This window comes from Rhinatrema bivittatum, chromosome 4 (assembly GCF_901001135.1).
Source record: "Rhinatrema bivittatum chromosome 4, aRhiBiv1.1, whole genome shotgun sequence".
In the NCBI taxonomy this organism is placed as follows: Eukaryota; Metazoa; Chordata; class Amphibia; order Gymnophiona; family Rhinatrematidae; genus Rhinatrema; species Rhinatrema bivittatum.
In genome coordinates this window covers 272,447,894-272,473,077 of record NC_042618.1, presented here as the reverse complement: position 1 = coordinate 272,473,077, position 25,184 = coordinate 272,447,894, and the positions used below count along the sequence as shown (strand labels likewise).

Below are 25,184 nucleotides of genomic sequence, written 5' to 3'. Positions count from 1 at the left end.
AATGTGGCACGCCCAATCTCCATCTCTCCAGTAAATAGGAAGGTGGATGCCACCTACCTGGTGCGGCAAGCATTAGGGTTTGCGAGGCAGCATCTCCTTACCAGTCTGTGGTTATGGAGTCCACTCTCAAAAAAGGCCAAGTGCTCCTGCACCCATGCCTTTGCCCCCTCTGGGGCGGGAACATAGGGAAATGGATGCTTTGGGTAGGAAGGTTTATATGTTATATATGACCCAGTACAACTGAAACCTGTGGAAATAGGTTCAGGAGCTTGCAGAAAGCCTCCCCCAGCAGCAACAGGAGTCATATCTGCCTTTGTCCAATTGGGTCTGGAAGACTGGAAACACGAGGTGAGGTCCACCTATGATTATTTTGAGACAGCAGCCCGGGTGGCTGCCATGGGCATTCCACCTGCAGGATGGCCTGGCTACAGGCTTCCGACCTCCGTCCAGAGGTGCAGGAGAAGCTGGCTGACCTCCCATGTACAGGTGATAATCTTTTTGGGGATAAGGTCAGAGATGCGGTAGCTCAGTTGAAGGATCACCACAGAATCCTCCAACAACTCTCTGCTAGTGCTTCAGACCCACCCTTCTCTGCCAGGAAATCTTCAGGCCAGGATTGCGAACTCCAGTCCTCGAGGGCCGCAAATAGGCCAGGTTTTCAGGATATTCATAATAAATATGCATGAGAAAGATCTGCATGCACTGCCTCCATTGGATGCAAATCTTTCTCATGTGTGCTCATTGTGGTTATCCTGAAAACCTGGCCTGTTTACTGCCCTCGAGGACTGGAGTTCACCATCCCTGTTCCAGGCCAAGCTCCAGGAAGTCCTTTTACCAGCAGCGGAAATATTATCCCCCTGCCTTTCGAACTTGCTCACTCCGTGCTAGCTCCAGGGCCACCACTGTCAGCAGCGTGCACCTAGGCCCCAGCCGGCCCCCAACAGACCCCAGCTAAATGCTTTTGACTGGTGGCAAGGGAGCACGGGTGAGCAGGACAAACCTCCGGTGCTGGATCCCCCAGTGGGAGGCAGACTTCTTTACTTTGCCCTCCACTGGGAACCATCACTTTGGACCAATGGGTCCTCACCACAGTTCGTCAGGGGGTACCGTCTCAATTTCAGAAGGATTCCAGAGAACTCTCCCCCATGTCCATCGTGGGTTCGTCCACCCAGCAGGTCATACTTTGGACAGAACTATCTGCCCTTCTGAAGGCAGGAACGGTGGAGACCATTCCTCACCCCTCAGCAGGGCCGGGAGTTCTATTCAAGGTATTGATACTTTGTGACTATTATGGGAAACGAGTTGGTTTTGTATAAAGTGATTTACAGTTTCAGGATCTTTGATGTTAAACCAGTGTAGTTTCTTTGTTCAATAAAACTTCAATTATAAAAAAATAAAATAAATTCTCACAGGACGAGCAGGATGGTAGTCCCTCACATTTGGGTGACATCATCAGGATGGAGCCCAATTGCGGAACACTTTTGTCAAAGTTTCTAGAACTTTGACTGGCACACTGAGCATGACCAGCATGCCACCAACCTGCATCCAGCAGGGGGTCCTCCTTCAGTCTTTTCTTTTTTCTGTGCAACAGTAGCCTCGCGGATTCTGGAGCTCTGTGAGTTTACTTCACAATTTTTCCTCATGGAATTCAAAACTTTAAAGTTAAAAATTTGTCCCTATCCTGGGGTCCCCCCAGGATAGGGACGCCGGTAAGTTTTTCACGTCGTTTTTGGTCGGTTCCCGGCAGGGTTCTTTCATCGGTGCCCAACAGTCACCGACCACACGCCCGTTTATTTTTCTATTATCATGGCCTACCGGGTTCCGCAAGTGCCCCGAGTGCCCTAGAACCATGTCCATTACGGACCCACACACAGTGTACTAGCTGTTCATAACTGACTCCAAAAGGCCGCAAGGCCCGCATGGAGAAGATGGAACTCCTTTTTAAAGTATCTCCATAGACTTAAGCCGACATAGAGTCAAAAAAAACTGCGACTTCGAAGACTCCGTCGCCACCGAAATCTACGTGACAGAAAGCTACCGGTGACCTGACTTCGCCTTCCTCTTCCCGGTCCAAGGTATTGACATCCTTTTCATCGATGCCGGAAAAGGAACGGACCAACCATCGGAAAAGCATCGTCATCGCCAAAGTGCTTCCTCCGATGTGGGCACCAGAAGGCTATCGACGGAGCCACTAGCCAAGAAGTCCCGAGGAGACTAGGTCCCATCCCCGTCTGGACTTGAGACACCGAGGCTTTCCCCACCGGTACCGGTGCTGGAGCCGAGACTCCACTAACACAGGTGGACCCTCCGGCAACGCCCTCTGAGCCTCCACTCCTGATAGTTGTGCCACCAATGCCAGCTTCTCAGGCAGAATTGGACAGGATTGTCCAAGAGGCAGTGCTCCAAGCTCCTACGAGGATTCCAGTTACCACTGGCGCCGGCCCCCATGCTGATGCCCGACCCGATGCCTACCATGCTGGCTCCACTTCTTGACAGACTGGATTCATTACTCCATGTTCTGCCATCAACGCCGTTTCCCGCTGTGCCATTGGCTCCTACAAAGCCACCGACACTGATGCTGATTCCACTGTCCTCAGATGAGGAACCAAATCTACCGATGCCAGAGCCAACTCCAGGATTATCAGGTTCCTTACCGCCTCAGCGTCCTTCGAAAACACTGATGCCATCGATGCCATCACCATCCTCTGTGCCCCCATTGATGCCACCTTGATTCCCATCGGTGCCACCTCCAGATCTATCTGGATTGGACCTATACATCAACCTGAAGGTCCTAGAGGTGCTGGTGATCAAACTTATAGTCCCTGGGGGGATGATTCTACAGACTCTGATGATTTAGAAAGTCTCTCAGAGCCTTCATCCCCAGAGGAACGCCGTCACTCCCCGCCTGAAGACTTGACATTTGCAGATTTCATTAAGGAAATGTCTGAGACCATTCCTTTATTTGCAAACAGAAGAGGATGCCAGACACAAAATGCTTGAAGTGTTGCAATTTGTTGATGCACCTAAAGAGGTCATGGCAGTCCCAGTTCATGAAGTGCTTCTGGAATTGCTACACTGTAACTGGGAACATCCTGGCAACAGTTCCTCCGGTAAACAGGAAAGCTGATGCCATTTACCTAGTGCAGTCAGCCCTGGGGTTTCAAAAAATACAGCTGCCCCACTGTTGCGACCGTCGCTGCCTGACGTCTCCACTACGCCCACCTTACCTACTCTTTGGCGACTCCCTCTTTGCATGTTGAAGGTTTGGCCTGCCGCGGCATCATCGTGCCATTCTCCGGCGTCCCCGGACCAACTAGACGCCGCTAATCCGCCATGTTTTCCCAGCAGCCTAAGGGCACGCATGCGGGCACGGCCCCAACTCAAGTACCAGCAATGGCGTGAACCTCAGTGGCATCCCCCTGAGGTGATGTCATCCCACCGGATATTTAAGGTGTCTGATATCGCTAACTGAGTTAGCAAGGAATTGGATTCTTACGCTCCTAGCTACTCTGCCTCTTACGGACTTACCCAGGGGTACCCGCTCCTTGGGGGGCCTCGATTCTCTTTGCTTTTCAGATCGCAGTCTGGAACCGGTACTCGCTCCTCGAGGGCCCACGTTCCCGACTATGCTACTGAATACCACTTCTGCCAGGAAGTCATCGCTGCCTACAACACCAGTGAGTTACCATCTCTCTCTCAGAGCATTCCCTGGAACTAGGTACTCGCTCCTCGAGGGCCTACTTCTTCCAGCTCCTGGGCTGCTTCTAAGAGACTATTGTGTGAGTGTTACCATCAAGGTTCTGTTCCTGAACTCTGCATACCCTGCCTACTCACTATATTCAGTTTCTCTACAGCTCAGTCATCCAGGATCGCTGTTCCAGTATCTGAGGGACTACAGCCCAGCTGGGTGTTCCAGCTCACTACTGCCACCTCTGGTGGTTCCATATACTGTCTAATAAAAGAACTAGTGTGTGTCTGTCTCCATACTCTGAGCCTGACCGGTGGTCCCTCTTGGGATCTTCCCCCGGGGGGCATGGTCATTCTGCCACCGGCCCAAGGATCCACCCACAACTACCTCAAACACCAGCACCGTCAGTCTGTGGTTGTGGAGTCTGCTCAAAAGAAGTCTAAAAGATCCAGGCCTCATTCTTCGGCACCTCCAGGAAAGAGCAGAAATCGTTAGACACCTTCAGACGAAGAGTCGTCCACGGATCAATGCTCATAGCACGCATAGCAGCATACCAGCTGTATATGACTCAATATTCCAGAAACCTTGGAAGAGGGTCCAAGAGTATTCTGAATCTCTACCAGATGAATATCAAGAAGGGCTCAACAACATCTTCCTCAAAGGTCTTGATGCTGGCAAGTATGAAGTAAGGGCGGTATATGATATCTTTGATACCGCCTCCAGGGTTTCTGCAGCAGGCATAAGTGCCAGACGCTGGGCATGGCTCAAGTCCTCTGACTTACGATAAGAGGTCCAAGACAGATTAGCGGACCTTCCATGTACTGGTGACAAACGTATTTGGCACTAAAATCCAAGAAACAGATCTTTCAGATGAGATCCAAGATGGTTTACCTACAAACCAAGAAGGTATTATCCACCTCAATCTCATCCTCATCCACGACAATCTAAACCTCCACAAAGAGGTCAGGCTCGTCAGGTTAGAGCGCCAAAAGCCCAACCAGCCCCACAAACAGGTCTAGCTTCTGGGTTTTGACTCTCAGAGAGCAGCAGCCAATCCCTTCCTTTCCATTCCAGTGGGAGGTCATTTGTGCCATTTTTCCAATCTATTACACAAGATGTAGTCCCACAAAATTACAATGAATAATAATCTAGGGACCATCAGATAAACCTCTTCACTTTGCTATCTTTTTAGAGCCCCGTGTGTGCTCCATCGATAAATCAAAAGGATACACTTTTAATCATTGTTCCAATTTTTAAAGATTTTTTAAAGCATTTTCACAAAAATTACTAAAAAAGTGCACTACTTCCCCGTTTGTTGGTTAATTCATGCCAACACGGTACCATGTTTCGCAAACTGCTGCTTCAGCAGGATTTTCAAATTCAAAAGGTTCTTTCTTTTCTTTTCAGTCCCATTTTAATTTTCTGCAAAACAGTAAATGCATGCATTTATCGTTTTGCCCATTAAGGCTTTTTCTATATTATTTTTCCAATCTATGGCACACCATCACGACGGATCAATGGGTCCTAACTGGTCAATCAAGGATACCATCTAAACTTTCTCACTATACCACCAAACGGGTTGCTGCGTCCAGTCACAAATCCAAATCCAAACATTCACTCCCCGCTCCTCGAGGCGGAGCTCTCGACCCTTCTGCAATCGAATGCTGTAGAACCAGTACCTCGACAACAGTGGGGTCAAGGGTTCTACTCTCACTACTTCCTAATTCCAAAAACATCAGGAGGCAGTCGTCCAATTTTGGACCTACGTGCCCTAAACAAATATCTCAAAAAGGAAAAGTTCAGAATGGTAACCTTGGGTACCATGCTTCCACTACTACAACAGAAAGATTGGCTCTGCTCTCTAGACCTTCAGGAGGCTTACGCACACATTGCAATATACCATCCTCATTTCAAATACCTCAGATTCACAGTAGGTCAACATAATTTTCAATACCGTGTACTACCATTCGGACTCGCATCAGCTCCGCGAGTATTCACAAAATGCCTGGCAGTTGTAGCAGCCCATTTGCGAAAAAACAACGTCCACGTCTATCCATACCTAGATGATTGGCTTAATCAGGGCTCAGACTCAAAGGAGAGCACTTAAGTCACTCCAATCACTGGGGTTTCTAATAAACTACCCCAAGTCAAATCTGACTCCATCGCACACAATATCGTTCATAGGAGCAGATCTAGACACCATCCAGGCAAAAGCGTTTCTCCCAGAGAACAGGGCAGGCACAATATTAACCATAGCCAAATCAGTGCAATCTTGCCGAACCACTACGGCTTGTCATCTCTTGACCTTGCTGGGTCACATGGCGTCCACAGTCCATGTAATTCCCATGGCTCGACTGGCCATGAGAGTGATGCAATGGATTTTAAAATCCCAGTGGTCCCAGTCAAGTCAAAAGATGCCTCTCATTGTCCACGTCACCAACCAACTTCGTCTCTCCCTGGCTTGGTGGATACAGGAGTCCAATGTATTAATAGGACTACCTTTTCAACCTCCACAATCTCAAATCATATCAACGACAGAATCATCCACCCCGGGTGGGGGGCCCATGTCAACAATCTCCAAACCCATGGAATCTTGACCACGATGGAAGCAAAGCATCAGATAAACTTTCTGGAGCTCCGGGCAATTCGATATGCCCTCTTCGCCTTTCAGGATTGCCTCTCAAACAAAGTACTCCTGATCCAAACAGACAATCATGTAGCAGTGTGGTACCTGAACAAACAAGGTGGCACAGGCTCTTATCTACTATGCCAAGAGACAGCGCAGATATGGGCCTAGGCTCGCTCCCATTCCATGCTACTGAGAGCGCCCTACCTGGCAGTCATGGACAATGTGATAGCGGACAACCTCAGTCGGACCTTTCATCCCCACGAATGGTCCCTGGATCCCACTGTAGCAAACTGCATATTTCAAATAGACCTCTTTGCATCAATAAACAACCAAAGTGAGCAATTTCTACTCTACACCGCAGCACACAGACACAAGACATCTCCACGGGATGCTTTCGCCACTCATGGTCAATGGGTTTCCTCTATGCCTACCCTCCACTTCCACTCATCAGCAAGATTCTCATGAAGTTACAACAGGACAGGGGCACAATGATTCTCATAGCTCCTCACTGGCCACGTCAGGTTTGGTTTCCCATCCTCTGTGACCTATCAGTCCAGCAACCAATTTGCCTGGGCATAGATCCAATGCTAATAACACAGAACAGTGGTCTATTACATCATCCCAACCTCCACTTGCTTTCCCTGACAGCTTGGATGTTGAAAGGTTGATTCTGCAATCTTTGAACCTTTCTGACAGTATATTCCAAGTTCTCGTAGCTTCACAAAAGCCTTCTACTAGAAGATCGTATCGTCAAAATGGAAAAGATTTTCATCGTGGTGCACAACAAAGGAAATAGACCCTTTTTCCTGTCCCACATCAAGGTTCCTGGTCTACCTCTGGCATCTCTGAGTCTAGCCTATAAACTTCCTCCATCCGAGTACACATTAGCGCTATAGCCGCTTATCACAAAGGTATAGGAAATGCCATGATATCAGTACAACCACTCGTGGCTCGCTTCATGAGAGGTTTACTACAACTTAAGCCTCCACTACGCCCTCCAGTTCCCACATGGGACCTTCATGCTGTTCTAGCACGACTTATGAAGCCTCCTTTCAAGCCCCTACATTCCTGCGAGCTTCGCCATCTTACTTGGAAGGTGATCTTTCTAGTAGCCATAACATCTGTTCGCAGAGTTAGTGAGTTACATGCACTAGTAACATATCCACCTTATACCAGATTTCTTCACGACCATGTGGTACTCCGTACTCACCCTAAATTCCTCCAGAAAGTAGTCTGAGTTTCACGTAAATCAATCCAATACTCTTCCTACCTTTTTTCCAAGACCTCACTCACAGCCAGGTGAGCGAGCTCTACACTCCTTGGACTGTAAAAGCGCTCTTGCCTTTTATTTAGATTGCACTGCAGCATATAGAAAGCCCACCAAATTGTTTGTCTCTTTCGATAAAACAAAATTGGGTGCTTCAGTAGGCAAACAGACTCTATCCACCTAGCTAGCAGATTGCATTTCTTTTTGCTATCATCAAGCAGGACTTCCTCTTCAGGAACTTGTTAAAGCATACTCAGTAAGAGCAATGGCAACGACAGTGGCATACCTGTTCCGTACCTCTTGCTGTCATCTGCAGAGCTGCCACATGGAGCTCCCTCCATACATTTGCATCTCATTATTGCCTCGACAAGGCTGGTAGAAAGGATTCCATCTTCGGCCAATCGGTCATGCAAAATTTGTTTCCTGTATAATAACCCAACTTCCTTCCTGTAACCCAGGGAGATGACCAGGCTGCCCTGATAACCAAAACTACCACAGTTGTTGTGCCTGTTGCATGTCGTTAGGTGTTTTGGCTACATGACATTCGGGCATCCTGTAGCTTGCTAATCACCCACATTTGAGGTCTACCATCCTACTTGTCCTGTGAGAAAGCAGAGTTGCTTACCCATAACAGGTGTTCTCACAGGTCAGCAGGATGTTAGTCCTCACGAAACCTGCCTGCCACCCTGCGGAGTTGGGTTCGTTTACATTTTCTTATTTTAGTTTTCCCTCGTACTTTTTATTACAAAAGAGACTGAAGGGGGACCCCTGCTGGATGCAGGGTTGGTGGCATGCTGGGCATGCTCAGTGTGCTAGTCAAAGTTCTAGAAATTTTGACAAAAGTGTTCCGTGATTGGGCTCCATCCTGATGATGTCACCCACATGTGAGGACTAACATCCTGCTGTCCTGTGAGAACACCTGTTACAGGTAAGCAACTCTGCTATCTCATATCTCAAGCTACCTAACATGCTCTGGTTCAGCAGAGGGTTGCTTTAAATAATTGGGAGGTGGAAAGGAGGGAAGGGAAGTGGGCAAGTTTTTTGCAGCTGCTCTCAGTTCCTTCAGCAGTGATAGGGGAGAGAAGGAGCTGTGAGGCAGTAGTGTGGAGCCAGCCAGCCAGCTGGGAGGTGCAATCTGTAGCTGGAGCAAGTCCTTGCTGTGCATTTCCCTCTCTGCAGATGTCATCCTCCCTCCCTTCCCGAATAAAAATGAGCGTTGGATAAGTTGGATATAGTGCTCGGAGACAACATTTGTAAAGGCAAGGACTCATGCACTGAGGTCTTTGGACTTCTCGGGATTCTGGAAACTCCATCCAAGTCTCAGCAATCTTGGTTCGTTTGATCTTGCAGGATTTACAAATGAAAATGTGGGGAAATCTGATGTCCTGCCCTCAGTGGCCAGATGTTAGGTTCCATATTCACGATGTTAGGTTCCATATTACGAGCTACCACCCAGGAAAGAGATCTGGGCGTCATAGTGGATAATACTTTGAAAACGTCGGCTCAGTGTGCTGTGGCAGTCAAAAAAGCAAACAGAATGTTAGGAATTATTAGGAAGGGAATGGTGAATAAAATGGAGGATGTCATAATGCCTCTGTATCGCTCAAAGGTGAGACCGCACCTTGAGTACTGTGTACAATTCTGGTTGCCGCATCTCAAGAAAGATATAGTTGCAATTGAGAAGGTACAGAGAAGGGCGACCAAAATGATAAAGGGGATGGAACTGCTCCCCTATGAGGAAAGACTAAAGAGGTTAGGGCTGTTCTGCTTGGAGATGAGACGACTGAGGGGGGATATGATAGAGGTCTTTAAAATCATGAGAGGTCTAGATCGGGTAAATGTGAATCGGTTAGTTATTCTTTCAGATACTAGAAGGACTAGGGGGCACGCCATGAAGTTAGCATGTGGCACATATAAAACTAATCGGAGAAAATTATTTTTCACTCAATGCACAATTAAACTCTGGAGTTTGTTGCCAGGGTTGTGGATAGTGCAGTTAGTGTAGCTGGGTTTAAAAAAGGTTTGGACAAGTTCTTGGAGGAGAAGTCCATTACCTGCTATTAATCAAGTTGACTTAGAAAATAGCCATTTCTATTACCAGCTTCAGTAATGGAGGATATACTTAGTTTTTGGGTACTTGGCAGGTACTTGTAGCCGGGATTGGCCCCTGTTGGAAACAGGATGCTGGGCTTGATGGACCCTTGGTCTGACCCAGTATAGCAATTTCTTATGTTCTTAAAACTAGATCTGAAATGCAGTATATAGGGTACATCAATGCTCTGGGTTTGGAGTGGTTCAGCTACCATATCAATCAGTGGTAGTGGAATCAGTATTAATACAGGCTGAGAAGACCTAGTATCTTCTCTTGCACCCCATTGGGTAAGGACTCTAAACTGTTGGATAATTTTGGGAAAAAGGTCTTCCAGAGCTCAATGTTTAATGTCTGCATTGTGCCCACCAGTTTTACCTGGTGCAGTACTTGTACAATTATATCAACAAGCTGAAACCCATGATAGTCTCTAAACAGACAGGCAGATTATCAACAGACTCTTCTGGATGCAGAGGAGTGTGAAGGTCATCTCTTCTGCTCGGTTTATGAATCATTTGATACCACAGCAAGATCTTTTGCAGCGACTATTGGAGCAGGATGGATGACTTGGTTGAGAGCCAGCAGCTTGTGTGAGGACATTCATTGGCTGATGTGCCCTTTTCAGGGGATGCCTCTTCAGAAACAAAGTTCAGGGAAACAATCACCCAAATAAAGGAGTCAGCATGCTGCCATCCAATCTCTCTTGATAGGACCTGATCCACTGTCATTTTTCTAGGCATCCTTACTTCACTTTTAAATGCTCCTTCTTCCAGAGACTCCCCCTTCCACCAATTTCAACATTATCATGTGCCACCTGTGCTTCCACAACAGCAGCTTATAGTTTGTGGACATCAGTGCAACAGACATCAGTCGAAGATTGCCACAACAAACACAGCCTAAACCGGGATCTAGTTTTTGATGGGAGTTGACCCTCACGCCTTGATCCCTCCAGTAGAGGGGAGGATTTACCTTATCCTGGAAGAATGGCAAAAGATCACCAAGGACTGTTGACTTTTTAGAATTGTGGAATCTGATTACCATTTGCACTTCTCCAGTTTTTCCAGTACTGCACCATTGTTTGGCCTTCAATCTGGACCCCAGTTCCATCTCAAGGTGGTGTTGCTTCTCAGCCATTTTCTTATCTCCAAGAAGTTAGGGGAGGGGGGAGGGTTGAGACTCATCCTGGATTTACAAAGTTTAAACAAGAGTCTGTTACAGGAGAAATTTTAAATGGATTCTCTCCACACTATTCTGCCCTTCATTCAGTTGGGAGACTGGATGTGCACCCTGATGCTGAAATATGCCTATGCTCACATACTCATACTCCCACTGGAAATACCTCCCCTTGTATTGGATTCCTTTCACTATCAATACAAGGCTCTCCATTTTGTGCTCTCTGTAGCCTCGAAGGTCTTCAGGAAATGCCTACTTGTAGTTGCAGCGCACCTTCATACCTCGGGAATTTGTGTCTTTCCTTCCCTGGACAACTAGTTAGTGACAGGGTCTTCTCAAGCAGGGGTTTTGGATTCCCTGCAGAAGACAATCCAGCTCCTTCAGTTTCTGGGGTTCATTATCAACTTTGTCAAGTCGAATCTTGTCCTACGTAATAATTCACTGGGGCATGAATAAACTCCCTGGAAAAAAAGAGTGCTGTTCCCATTGGAGTGAGTGTTCGGCCTTTGAACCTTGATCCAGTATGGCCCAGATAGGTATGGTTCTTGTACCTTGTCAGATTGTCAGTCGGCCCTCTGATCCCTCTGGGATCTGATCTGAGTTTGCTAACTCAAGAAGAGGGTATTCTGTCATCCAAATCTTCCTTCTCTTAACCTGATGGCCTGATACTAATCTCATCGTTGTCATTGCCCAAGGAAGTTGAGGGATATTGTGATCTCCACCAGGACGCCTTCAGCCAGAAGGTCTTACGGTTCTAAATGGAAGAAAGTTTCATCTTGGTGTCAAGCAAACTCCCTGGGACCCATTTGCCTGCACGCCTAAAGAGTTTCTGCAGTATTTTCTTCCTCTTCTTCTAGGGTCTCAGCAGGTCATTGATCTAAGTGTATCTCAGCATCATTGTAGCTTACCATGTTCAGTTTGGGGGCAAACTGAAGTCTATACATCCTTTAGTGTTGAAGTTCATGAAAGGCTTGTGGCATATGAGATCTTCAGTCGCAAAAACCGCTAGCACCATGGGTCCTTAATGTTGTATTGGGTACAATTAATGAAACACCTTATCAACTGTTAGCTTCCTTAAAAGTAGTATACCTAGTTGCCTTTATGTCAGCTAGAAGAGTCAGTGAGCTTCAGGCATTGGTTTATTACTCACCATCCATGCAGTTTTTTTTCAGTATATCTTTATCAAGGCACATTGTAATACACATTACAGGATAAGGCTATAACACATTTGTATTCCACAAAATTTTTCATTTATTCCCTTCCCCCACCCTTGACCTTAGGAATCCAATGAGAAAAAATGAAAAAAAAAAATGCAAACTGAAAGTCCACATATCCAGTCCAGGACTAAGGAGGAAAATATAATCTTAAGCATTTGCTCTTGAATCTTTGAAGCTCCTAAAATCCCCTCCAGTCACTCATTTCTCAAGTGGGAAGCCCCTCTGCACACTTTCAGGCAAAGTATGGAAAAACATAAACCAAATTTTCTTTGAAGTATAAGTTCTTCCTGGAAAACTTGCGATATAAGGATTCACAGTTTTTTTTTTTAACAAGGTGGTGCTCCACTCCCACCCCAAGAAGTTTCTGCCAAAAGTAGTCCTTGGCTTTTCATCTATTTTATTTATTTATTTAGTGCTTTTTTTTATACCGACATTCATGATACAGATCATATCAGATCGGTTTACAAGGAACAAAGGGGAATAACATTAACCAAAACATAGAGGAAGGCAAAAGTTACAATAAAAGAGGGGTTCTGGAACTGGGGGAAGAGGAGCCAATAGCAGAAGATAACTCGATAGATATAGCAAAAACAAATCATTTACAAAATATCTACATAGTAACATAGTAATGACAGTAGAAAAAAAAAGACCAAATGGTCCATCTAGTCAGCCTAGCAATTTGCTTATGGGAGTAACTGCTGCCTCGTGCAGATTACCCCCATGTGTTCTATTAAGGGAGGTAACCGCTGCTCCATGCAAGTTACACCATTTAGAATGTTTCTTTAGGGATCCTCAGTGTTTGTCTCATTCTCTTTTGAAATCATTAACTGTCTCATCTTCACTACCTCTTCTGGGAGGGCATTCCAGCATTCACCACCCTCTCTGTGAAGAAGTCTTTCCTTATATAGGTTCTTAGTCATCCCCCCTGGAGTTTCAAATCATGACCTCCTAGTTCTACTCTTTCCAACGGAAAAGTTTTGAAGTTTGTGCATCGTTGATACCTGTCTGGTATCTGAAGGTCTGTATCAGATCTCCCCATACCTCCTCTCCTCAAAGGTATACATATTAGATCCTTCAGCCTCTCCTCATAGGTCTGTCTGAAACAGGTCCCACACAGTTTGGGTCACTTTCCATCCTGTCTCTATCCTTTTGAGATACAGTCTCCAGAAACCAACACAGTACTCCAGGTGAGGCCCTCACCAAGGATCTGTACCAAGGGCATTATAACTTCCCTTTTCCTATTAGTTATAACTCTCTTTATGCAGCCTAGCATCTTTCTGGCTTTAGCTATTGCCTTGTTACATTACTTTGCTGCTTTCAAATCGCAGACACAATCACCCCAAGGTCCCTGTCCTGGTCTGTTCATGATAGTCTTTCACCTCCCATCACATACAGCTCTTTTGGATTTCCGCCACACCAGGTGCATGACTCTGCATTTCTTATCATTGAATCTCAGCTTTCAAATCTTCACCACTCTTCAGTTTTTCTTAAAAACACTTTTCAGTCTCTCTACTCCTTCAGGTGTATTCTCTCTGTTGCAGATCTTAGTATCATCTGCAAAAGGCAAACATAACCAGACCCAAAAGGATTCTTGAGGCATTACACTTAACACCATTCCCTCATCAGAGAGAATGGAGGGATTCCATTTACCATTACACATTGTTTCCTGTCAGTAACCAGTTAGTATTCCACTCCGCCACTTTGGCACCCACACTCAAGCTTCTCATTTTATTCACGAGCCTCTTATGCGGGACCTTATTAAAATTTTGCTGAACTATAAGTAAATCACATTGAGCGCTCTTCTTGATCCAGTTCTCTCGTCACCCAGTCATAAAAGTCAATCAGATTTGTCTGGCAGGATGTTCAACTGGTTTATCCATGCTGCCTCGGATCCATTAACACACCAGAATGTAAACTAGTTCACAATTCTTTCTTTCAGCAGAATCTCCATTAATTTTCCCACCACTGATGTGAGGCTAACTGGCCTGTAGCTTCTAGCCTCCTCTCTACTACCACTCTTGAAGCGGGACCACTACCACTCTTCTTCAATCATGCGGCACCACTCCTGTTTCCAGGGTTCTATTGTACAGGTCTTTCAGTGGACCTGCCAGCAATCTCTGAGCTCCCTCGGTATCCTAGGATGTACTTCATCTGGTCCCATAGACTTGTCCTCTTTCAGGTTTCCTAGCTCTTTCCATACATTCTCTTTTGTAAATTGGGTTGTATCTTCTCCACATTCTTTCCTAGACCTCATGCCCATGAAAGGGAGAAGGCCCTCCATTCACTGAGCTGCAAAAGGGCTTTGCCTTATTATCTGAAGAGACCTCAAACACGTTGTCAAGCTTCTCAACTTTTTTGTCTCTTATGATCCAAATAGACTAGAAATAGCAGTTGCCAAGTGCACATTGTCTCTCTGGCTTGGAGACTGTATCACAGATTGCTATACTCTGGCTGGCCTCCAGATCACAGACTCTGTCAAAGCTTGCAACTTAGTCATCATGTCATCCCTTCAGATCCCATTATCTAGATAATCCCTCCAGTAGCTTTGGACAAGCAGTCTGTTCACTTAGTAGTTCACTCTGCATGAAGGAGGGAAGGGGTCCAGGTTGCTTTTTCAGTGAATGCTCCACAACGCAACCCTCTGCATTGGACTCCCCTTGTGTCATGGCTAATTCAGTCCTTCTTGACTACGGAGAAAGCAAGTTTGCTTACTATAAATGGAGTTCTCTATAGACAAGAGGATGAATTAGCCATGCTTAATATCTACCCCACCCCTTTGGAGTGTCGACTACCTAGCTAAAGCTAAGCTCTGCAATCAACTGAGGGGCTCATGAGGCAGAATACATGCCTGCTCAGTAGAGCAAAAGCTCTATGAACTAGGACAGATGAGTCTGTTCAGTGCCATTGAGGGATTGGGAGGTTATGAGAGGGGATTGAGGGTTTAAGATGGGGGAGGTAGTAATTAGAGATGGGTTTTATTTGTTGGGAGAGACTTTGTGTTAACTTGTTTAGAGAGTAGTATAGAAATTATTTTATTGTAATCCACTTTGTGGTGTATAGCGATTAGGTGGAATATAAAGTCTAAATTAAAAAAAAAAAAAGCTTAATAGTATCTGTAATAATTTATGGCTTTGCATGTACCAAGAGAACATTTGTTCCCACCATCTCCATCCTTGCCCTATTGATGTCGACACCCATGCTTGGCAGAGTAGTTTTCAAAATCTATTATGAAGTTAACAAATTTCAGCTCAATTTTGAAATTTGCACAAATCTCATCTTCCTTAGACTAGCCTGCTTCAAACTTCTAACTGTAACGTAAAGTGAATTTGGTATATCTTAGGTACTGATTGACTGGATTAATGAAGTTCTAGTGGAAGAAAGAATAATTGTCAAAAACCTGGAGGAGGATCTTTATGATGGACAAGTTCTGCAGAAGCTTTTAGGTAAGTTGAAATGAGCGTATGCAGTCGGGAGCTATTGGGTGCAAAACCGGCAGCGATCGCACCGCGATGGTGCGATCACTGCCGGCTAGCACAGGCCCGCCCCCCATTTCGCCCCCCGTCCCTCATCTTCTAAAGTATCGCAGGCCTGCGATACTTTAGAAAATGAGGCCCTTAGATTGAAATACCTCTTTAGGACATTGTTCCCACCTTGCTTTAGGCTTAGTTTGATGATTCTGAAATGAGATGGGAAGAGACAACAGTCCCGCTTAGTGCCATATCTTCTTTCAGTACATTCCAGAACATGTTGCTTCAATTGAATGCATAAAGTCTCCCAAGCAGTGGCCTGCTGCACTCAATTAATTCAAGATAGCAGTTTTAAACTCAGCCCTCTGCTATTAACCTCTGTAGCATGAATTAAATTGTTGTTTGATGCTCTGGTTTAGAGCCATTTTATAAGAAACATAATGGTTCAAAGATGAATGAATGGCAGTTAATTGTTATAAACATTAGGTCACCTTTTTAGTTGCCTCTGCTCATGATTATAGAACACCAAGTGAAACGAATTGCTGTCAAATGTCTGCTCCATAATCAATTAGATGTATATATATTAAATCTTATCAAAATGCTTGTAACTTACATTACATTTTTCTACATTTTCTACATTTCTAGCAGAACAGACAAATAAACATGTTAATTTAATTTTGGAGAAAATATTACCACCTTGCTTGTTTTGTGTTAAAAACTGAAAAACTAAAATTGACAAACTAGACATAGGAGCTTGAGCATCAGTTCATAGAGCTGTCATCTTTATCAAAAGCTAAGGCTGCTTTTATGTACCATAGTGATACCAATTACAGGTTCCTTTAGGGATTTCATTTGTTTAAAAATGTGAAAGCTAAAACTATAAAATAAGTCATGAAATACTGCAAGCCTTTCCCTACTTCCAGCTCTCATTAAATGAAGGCCAATTGGGAAGTAGGTGTTGGCTAAGTAGTATTTGAATTGGTTATCTTAGATGCATCTGTTTTCTTATAGACTGGAAGTCATTCTGCTGTTGCAGTGAATAGAACTTGCTGTTTTAATAACTCTACAGGCATCATTTATTCCTTTAACATATTAGTGCATACAGTGCTCACCAATAGCACTGTGTAGTTCTATTATTCCAAGCTAATGCATTCTTTTGACAGCAGCTCCCTACTATACTGCTTTGGGGTTTTGAATGCAGCTGTGCTATTTCTCAGCTGCTTCACGCTTAAGATTTTTTTGATGCACATTCAACCTGACCTTGCCATTCACATGTTGAGAGTGAGACTACTATGGATTAGAAAAAAAGGAGATGCATGAACATTACATGATGCTAGGTTTCTTCCTTTATAACAGAAATTTGCACAATACCTGTTTTGGCATTTTTTGTAATGTGAATCTCTGTGCAATAAGTGATTCTTTAAACACTAGAGCTATCTTTTCCTTGTAGGAAACTAGTTAAAGAGAGTCAGCTGGTGGGCACAAACCTTACCCAAAGACAGAGTGGTTTTAAAAATGCTCAATGCCATAACAGTGTGCTGTGACCTTTCTGAGATTGCAATTGAACTGGGCTGTTTCCCTATAGAAAATGAAAATAGGATTCTAAGTGTCGGGAGTGTGAGTGCATATGAAAAGCATGATATGTTAGTAATAGGAAGGAGTGCAAAACTAGCATTGTGAGACATTGAGTGAAGGAGAGGAATATGTCGAGGCTAATGAGGAAAAAGCGAATTGCTTGACAAATATTTCTGTTTGGGGTTTACTGTGGAAGGAGCAGGACAAAATAAAACAAAAATAAATAGGATTGAAAATGAGGTAAATTGCACTGAAAATGAATGTCAAATTTCACGTTTTTATTGATTTATATATGGTGTTTGTTTGTATACTGGCTTTCAATAAAAACTGTCAATTAAAAAATATTAAAGTAGATGATGGGGCCAGACAGGGTATCCAAGGGTATTAGAGAAATTCTGGCAGACCTTTTCAATGCTTCTTTAGAGATGGGAGTAGTTCCAGAGGACTGGAGACAGGCAGATGTGGTTCCTCTTCACAAAAATGGAAATGAGGAGGAGGCTGGGAACTGTAGGCTGGTTAGTCTGACCTTTGTGATGAGCAAATTAATGATAATTCTGCTAAACATAGGAACCTAGTCAATGACAACAGATAAAGACCCAAATGGTCCGTTTAGGGTAGTAAATGCTGCTCTATGCAGTTAATTCCATGCAGAAATGATATACCTAAAGTTAACAGAGGTTACCCCATTTCTTTCATTTCCATCCTCTATCCTCTGTGTTTTCTTTGCATATGGACAAGGTGGATCCAGAAACAGTGGGTTATGCACCTCTACCAGGCAGATTGAGATGGAGCAAGCTGACATTGTGGTATATATACCCCTGCACTGACATCAGCCCACCTTATTCTCTGTCTCCAGCAGATGGAGAAAAGAAGAAGGAAAATTATTCGCCCTGCTCTCCTGTGGTGATACTATATGGTCCCTCTCTGTCGAGAATTCCTGAGGTGATATCCTTGAATCCCTCCCTCATATGAGTGCCTTGGACTGGTAGCTGGTTTCCAGCTGGTGTGGACTTAGCTGTAAAAAAAAAAAAAAAAAAAAAGTTGAAAGGCAAGAGGGTGCAGGAAGCAGAGCGCGGTGGTGATGGTCCTTGCCCTCTCCCGCTGTAGCTGGAGACTGACCTTGTATTCAGACGGGCTGAGCTCAGGTAATTAAAAAAAAAAAAAAAAGGAAGAGAGAAGAAGGGGAGTTAAGTAAGTATTCCTCTCAGCTTCCGGTCTCCTTGCTTGGCGCACCGATCAGACGTTCATTCCCGCCTCCGGGGGAGGTTAGGGGATGTGGGCAGTTTAGCAGGTTGAGAAGTCTTTTTGATTAGGCCCCGCTCTCGAGCTTGAGTTCACCGCATGGTAGGCCATGGCGGCGTTTTTCGTGCAATTTTTCTTGCACAATAGACTGTCTTCACTTTTGTTGATTCGTGCTAGTATGCCCAGCTGTACGTCCAGTTTGTGCTCCTAGTTGAGCGTGTAAGGGTGCCTGCCTGAGAGCTGCTTTGTGCGCTCACACACATGCATGCATTTAATTATGCACATTGTCTGAGTGTCCTGGTGGGCACTCAGTTTTGTGTGCATATCAGGGCACTGTGTTGAGCACCTAATTTTTTGGGTGCATGAATTTTGGGTGCCTATTTTTGCAGCGCACACATAGCTGGGCGCACTGTTATCAAATGCCTGTTAGAGCATACCTACAACCTGATGGCGACAATAGCAAAGAAGCCTAAGTGCCTTGCCCTTTGTGCTGCTTGCCATTTTTGGGCATTTCAGCCTGGCGTATCAGCATGGTTTGGAGGCTCAGGGAGAATTGCCTCTGTCTGATTTACTAAGCCCGGTTCTTCCCAGCTTGATGCGGGAATGGAAAAAGAGCTGTCAGAGGTGTTGCCTGATAATTGGGGCTTCCCTAACTGTTTCCTTAGCGGGGGAAGGTAGTTCATTGGGTGCAGGACTAAAGCCCCCTGATTTTAGCATGGATCTCAGGTGCAGTCCTTGGCTCAGGGCCAATCTTAATGGTTCAGGATTGCAGGCTGTGGATTCCCACGTGCCTGATACTGTGGGTAAGCGTCGGTGTACACTTAGTCCTGCTGAGGGTCTTCCCAATAGGGACGCAGATGGCACAGATGATGATACTGATTCTTACTCCCTGGAGGATGGGGAAATTCCTCCAGGATTGGAGCCATATAGAACTGTGTTGCATTTCTTTCATAGAGATGAGTTACCTGCTCTGATTTCCCAGACATTGAAGATGCTGGGGTACCAGCGGAGCTGAATTCATGTCTGAGCCAAAGAAAGATCCCATTTTGATTTCTTTGCGTAAAGCCTCATGTTTCTTCACTATTATGGAGGCCATTCAAGAATTGATTGATCTTAAATGGGGCGCCCCAGAAGCTAATTTTAAAGGGGAATGTCCTTGGAAGGTCTGTATCCCCTGGATCCAGCTGCACAAGAACAATTGCATTTTCTGAAAGTGGGTGCACTTGTGTGGACTATCCCCGTAGAAGGGGGAACAGCCTTGAAGGATGCACAGGATAGGAGAATTGAGGCTATCCTTAAGCAGGCCTTTGAAGCGATGGCAATGAATTTGCAGATAGCTTCTTGTTGTTCCTGCTGACTTGCTCTTTTTTACTTCTCTCTCAGGAGATCAATGAGTCTGGTGTGAATTCCGGAACAGTGATGGAATCAGCAGCCGCCTTTTTTGGCAGATGTGGGCTGTGATTTTATCTGCGCTTTGGCCAGAGGGATGGCTTCGGTAATAGTGGCTAGGCATCAGCTATGGCTTAGACGTTGGTTGGCTGATGCAATTTCAAAGTCTAACTTTATGAAATTGCCCTTTGAAGGTTCACTTTTGTTTGGGAGCAAGCTGAAAAAAAAAAAATCGCCAATAAGTGGGGTGAGTCCCAGGTTCCTCGGTTACCAGAAGATAAGAAGTAGACACCATGCTTCTCCAGAATGAGAGGTTATACTAGGGTTTCAAACATTTTTGACCCTGCAGAGCAGCGATCTTTCAGAGAGCTTGAGCTTTGGATAGGTCTTGGTCCTTTCATCCCAGGCAGCCCAGACAGGGCACAGGCTCGGGTAGTGGAGCACCCCCGAGTCTCCCAATGCAGGTGTGCTGGAGATAGGGGGGTCGCCTCTCTTTTTTTTTATTGGAAGTGGGTCGAGATCATTTCAGACCAGTAGGTTCTGGAGGTGATAAAGAGATGGCTGTGCTCTGGAGCTTCGTTCTGTTCTCCAGGATGGTTTCATGGTGTCTCCCTGTAACTTTCTGCAGAAGAGACAGGCAGTGCAGTGAACATTCTCAAGGCCCCTCAGCCTGCAGGCTGTAGTTCCAGTGCCCATGTCACAAGAAAATGAGGGTCAGTATTCCATTTATTTCATTGTGCACATGAAGGAGGCCTCTTTTCACCCCATCATAGATCTCAAGGGGGTCAACATCATTTGCGGGTGACTCATTTTTGCCTGGAAGCCTTGTGCTCAGTGATAATGGCTGTGCAGATGGGAGAATTTCTGATTCCCTTGGATTTGTCTGAGGCGTACCTGCATATCCTTATTCTGGCTAGGGCATTAAACGATTTCTGTACTTTGTGGTTTTGGGGCGGCGTCATCAGTTTCGAGCGCTACCTTTTGGTTTGGCCACCGTGCTCAGAACTTTTTCCAAGATTATGGTAGTGGTGGCAGCAGAGTTGAGAGAGGATGGGATTCTGGTCCACAGGTACTTGGACGACTGGCTGATTCGGGCCAAGAAGAGAGTCTCCTGGTGCCGCACAAGGTGATCTCCTTGTTATAGAAACTTGGTTGGGTGATCAACCTGGCTAAGAGCAGTCTTCAGCTTTCCCAATCACTACAGTATCTCTGTGTTCGGTTTGACATGAAACAGGGCAGGTTATTCCTGCCGGAGGATCATATTCAGAAGTTGATGAACAAGTGCGTTTATTGATGAACAAAATACGCCCGACAGTGTGGTTCTATCCTCAGGTGCTCAGATTGATGGCGGCAACCTGGAAGTGGTGCCTTGGGCAAGGGGCGCATATTCGTCCTCATCAGCGCACTCTGTTGTCTCATTGGAGCCCACAATCTCAGGACTATTTGATTTGGCTTTATCTGCTGATGGTCTGCACACAGCTGCAGTGGTGGTTAACTGTGGATCATCTGATAAAGGAGCTTTCCCTAATCTCACTGGACTGGCTAGTATTCGTGACAGATGCAAGCCTCCACCGTTAGGAGCTGACAGCACAAGGGTGCTGGAGTGCAGAAGAGTCTCTCTGGAGTATTAATCACCTGGAAGCCCATGCGTTTTGGCTGGCATGCTTGTGGTTTGTTGATCGATTGCAGGGTCACGCGATCTGAATAATGCCTGACAACATGATGACAGTGGCATACATCAATTGGCAGGGAGGAACCAAGACCCAGCAAGTATCATAGGAAATAGCCCATCTTTTGGGATGGGCAGAAGTGCATCTTCAGGAGATCTCAGCCGTGCACATTGCAGGAAAAGACATTGTAAGAAGGGACTTTCTCAGCAGACAGAGTCTAGATCCAGGAGAATGGGAATTGTCAAATAAGGCGTTTTAGCTGGTAGTGGACTGCTGGGGCCTTCTGTTTCTGGACCTACTAGCGACTTCTTGCACTGCAAAGGTTCTTCGTTTCTTCAGTCACAGGAGAGATCCGAAGTCCTTGGGCATTGATGCCCTCATGCAGGAGTGGCTGGAGGGCGAGCTATATATGCCTTTCCCCCGTGGCCCATATTGGGCAGGGTGATTCAGAAGATCGAGAGTCACAGGGGGATGGTGCTTCTGTTGCAATTTTGAGTTCCCCTACATCTCCAGAATCCCCCATATTGCTCCCTGCATTCTTGATTCCCCCATTTCCCTGACTGCCTCCATTACAGTATTGCTCTTACTTTTACCCTCCCTGTCTTCCTGTGTTTGCCTCTCCCCCTTGCTCACCATTGTAATTCATTGCCTAGAAATCGATTGCTGTTTGTATTCTCAATTGCCTCTCTCCTCCAGTCTATTTAACACAACCTTTCCCCCTTGTCTCACCACAGTTGTTATAACTTTTGAGCGCCCCTACATATTCTGAGTTTACCAATTTCTACCTGAAACCACTCAGTTGCTTCAATATTATTTGATGTCCTCTGCCTCCTTGTCTGCCCCATTGTTATTTGGAGTCTCCTCTGGCCTTGCATTACTTGGTTAGCTGAGTCTTCCCTCCCTCGTTCCTTCCCCCCACCACATCTCCTTACCTCCTTGTCTGTATTTTGTAACTGGGTTCCCTGCAGAACTACCTCTTTTATTGATGCTTGACTCTTACATACTAGTGTCCTGTCCTTTTTCTCCCTGTAATGACGTTCTCCTATCATATTTTGTAATCCACCTTGTGTCCTATGTAAAAGAAGGTAGAATATCAAATGAAAACATGAAAGTAAATTTTAAAAATTCTTTGTCAAAGATCTAGACAATGATACAGATAACCTTTTCCTATGTATTGATACATTTTAAAATGTTTACAATTGTTGAAAACCTGAGGTCTAAAGGGAGAGAAACAAGGATCAGTACTGAACTAAATTTTTAATTGAAGATATCCAGGCATAAATTAGATGGGTCTATTAAATCCAGTCTTTACAATAAATATATTACAGATTCAGAACAAACCAAGATTCAGTCACAACTAGTGTTCTAATATATTTGACCATATTCATTTAAACATCAGTTGAAGTGAGAACATATTTTCATCTAATTCAATGATTCTTAATTTTGGTAAATAGGAAAGTAATGAGCTGACCTGGGTCACAGAAAACTCAGAAATGTGACAGTAGAAAAAAAAATCATGTGGCCTATCTAATCTGCTCTTTCCATACCAACTACTTAGCTTTATAATTCCTACCACTTTCTCAGAGATGCTCTGCTATTCCAATGTTTTCTTGAATTCAAATACTGCCCTTATTTCCATCATCTCTACAGGGAGGCTGTTCCATGTATGCACTACCCTCTCTGTAAAGAATTATTCTCTTAGATTATTCCCTCTTTCACTGTCATTCCATGACCTCTTGTCCTAGAGCCTCCCTTCTGTTGAAAGAGGCCATGTCCTCTGCATGGAAATCTTAGAGGTATTTAAATATCTCTATCAAATTTTGCCTATCCTGCTTTTCTTAGAGTATAGATATTTAGATCTTGCAGTGGGAGGAGTAGCCTAGTGGTCAGAGCAGTGGGTTCAAATCCTGCTGCTGTTTCAATTTACCCTCCTTTGTCTCAGGTATGACCTTAGATTGAGCTGTTTGAGGACAGAGAAATACCTACTGAACATACTATAAGAACATAAGAACATGCCATACTGGGTCAGACCAAAGGTCCATCAAGCCCAGCATCCTGTTTCCAACAGTGGCCAATCCAGGCCATAAGAATCTGGCAAGTACCCAAAAACGAAGTCTATTTCATGTTACCATTGCTAGTAATAGCAGTGGCTATTTTCTAAGTAAACTTAATTAATAGCAGGTAATAGCAGGTAATGGACTTCTCCTCCAAGAACTTATGCACTGCTTTCGAAGTGCCTGAAAAGAATATAAATTAAAAAGAAATACTTTCCTAGCGTGTAGCAGATGGACTCAGGACCAATGGGTATAGTGTACTCCTGTTAGCAGTTGGAGACGGATTAGATTTCAATCTGACGTCAGCCCCTAGTACATATATCCCTGCAGGAAGTGCAGCTCCTCAGTATTTTCCGTCTCCATAGCAGTTAGGGACTATCTGCACGCTCTCAGAGCGTTAGACCAAAATTGAAGACAAAACCGAAATTTAAAGAAGAAAGACGAGCCCCACACTCCTGCGGTGATAACCTCGGGTCCCTTCCCCAGTTGAGTTTCCCGAGGTGATTTCCGTGCGGAGGTGAGCCTCGGTCTGGTGGCCGATTCGCAGCAGGGACCTAGCCCCCGAATCCTTGGGCGCGGGCGTAGAGGCAGCCTCGGTCCGGCGGCCAAATCGCGGCGAGGACTTAGCCCCCGATCTCGGGCGCGGCTGAGAGGCAGCGGGTGCACCCCCTCGAGCGAGGCGGTGAAGATATTTGCCCTTTCCCCCCGCAGCCGGAGACCGCCCGGAGCAAAACCGGGAAGCGCCGAAGACAAGGTAAGGTGGAAATCTTCTACTTAATCCGGTCTCCGAAGATCGAGGAGGAGCACAGGTCGGCGATCGGAATCTGTGCCGCCGGGTTGATCCGCCCTAGCAGGGCTAGGCCCCGGCTGTTCCAGGGTTTGCCCACGTGGAGACCCTCCAAGGAGGTCGCCATATTGCCCGCATGCTCGCCGTCGCCATCTTGGCCTTGTTCGCCGTGCCGCCCGCCGTCCGATCTGAGCGCACAAATTAAGCTAAGCGCACAAAATTATTTGTGCGCATAATCTTAGGCGCACATAAAACCTTACGCACATAAGTTACGCGCACAGTACAAGGCGCACATCTACGGCTAGGCGCACATCTGCGCGCACATATCAGACGCAATGGAGCGCATAAGAGCTTACGCGTCCACAGAAATGGCACCTCCAGAAACAGGAATAAAAGCTCAAGGCCTCTGCCCAGCATGCCACATCAGAGCCACACAGAGCGAGGAAGCAGTCGCCCTACACGCACACTGTGAGGAGGCCCTGGGATATCCAGGTCAGGGCCAGTCCCACCCAGGGCCCAGTGCTAGCTCCTCAGGGGGCACCCCGGACCTAGCAGGCCCCAGTGAGTCCATCCCACAGACGGGGACCCCCAGGGAACCGGCGCTCCTCAACTTAGACCCAGCATCGATCTCCTGGGTAGAGTTATTTAAGGGGATTCACGCCTTTGTCAAAAGGCAAACTGAACCCCGGGCGGACCAGCCATATACGACACCGGAAGACCCTCATGCCCCAGGACCTTCGAGGCCTAGGCACAGGCTCCCACCACCCAGAAGCCCCACCTACAGGGACACGGATTTCTCCAAAGAAGTCGTCAAGCCCCTTGAGGAGGGAGAACTTCTCTCGGGAACAGAGCCACACCGAACCATGAGACGCTTCTTCTCAAAGGATGAGCTTCCGGACCTTGTATCCCAATGCCTATCGGAACGCGCTATCCTGGG

At 45.7% G+C, this 25,184-nt stretch overlaps 1 protein-coding gene across 1 annotated transcript in view; it reads left to right on the top strand.

Moving 5' to 3' along the window:
• Window positions 1-25,184, top strand: part of PARVB (parvin beta) — a 465,356-nt gene that overhangs the window by 187,024 nt on the left and 253,148 nt on the right. Inside the window, 1 exon segment of the mRNA XM_029600119.1 lies at window positions 15,404-15,506. Within this exon segment, the coding sequence (XP_029455979.1) occupies window positions 15,404-15,506 (103 nt within the window).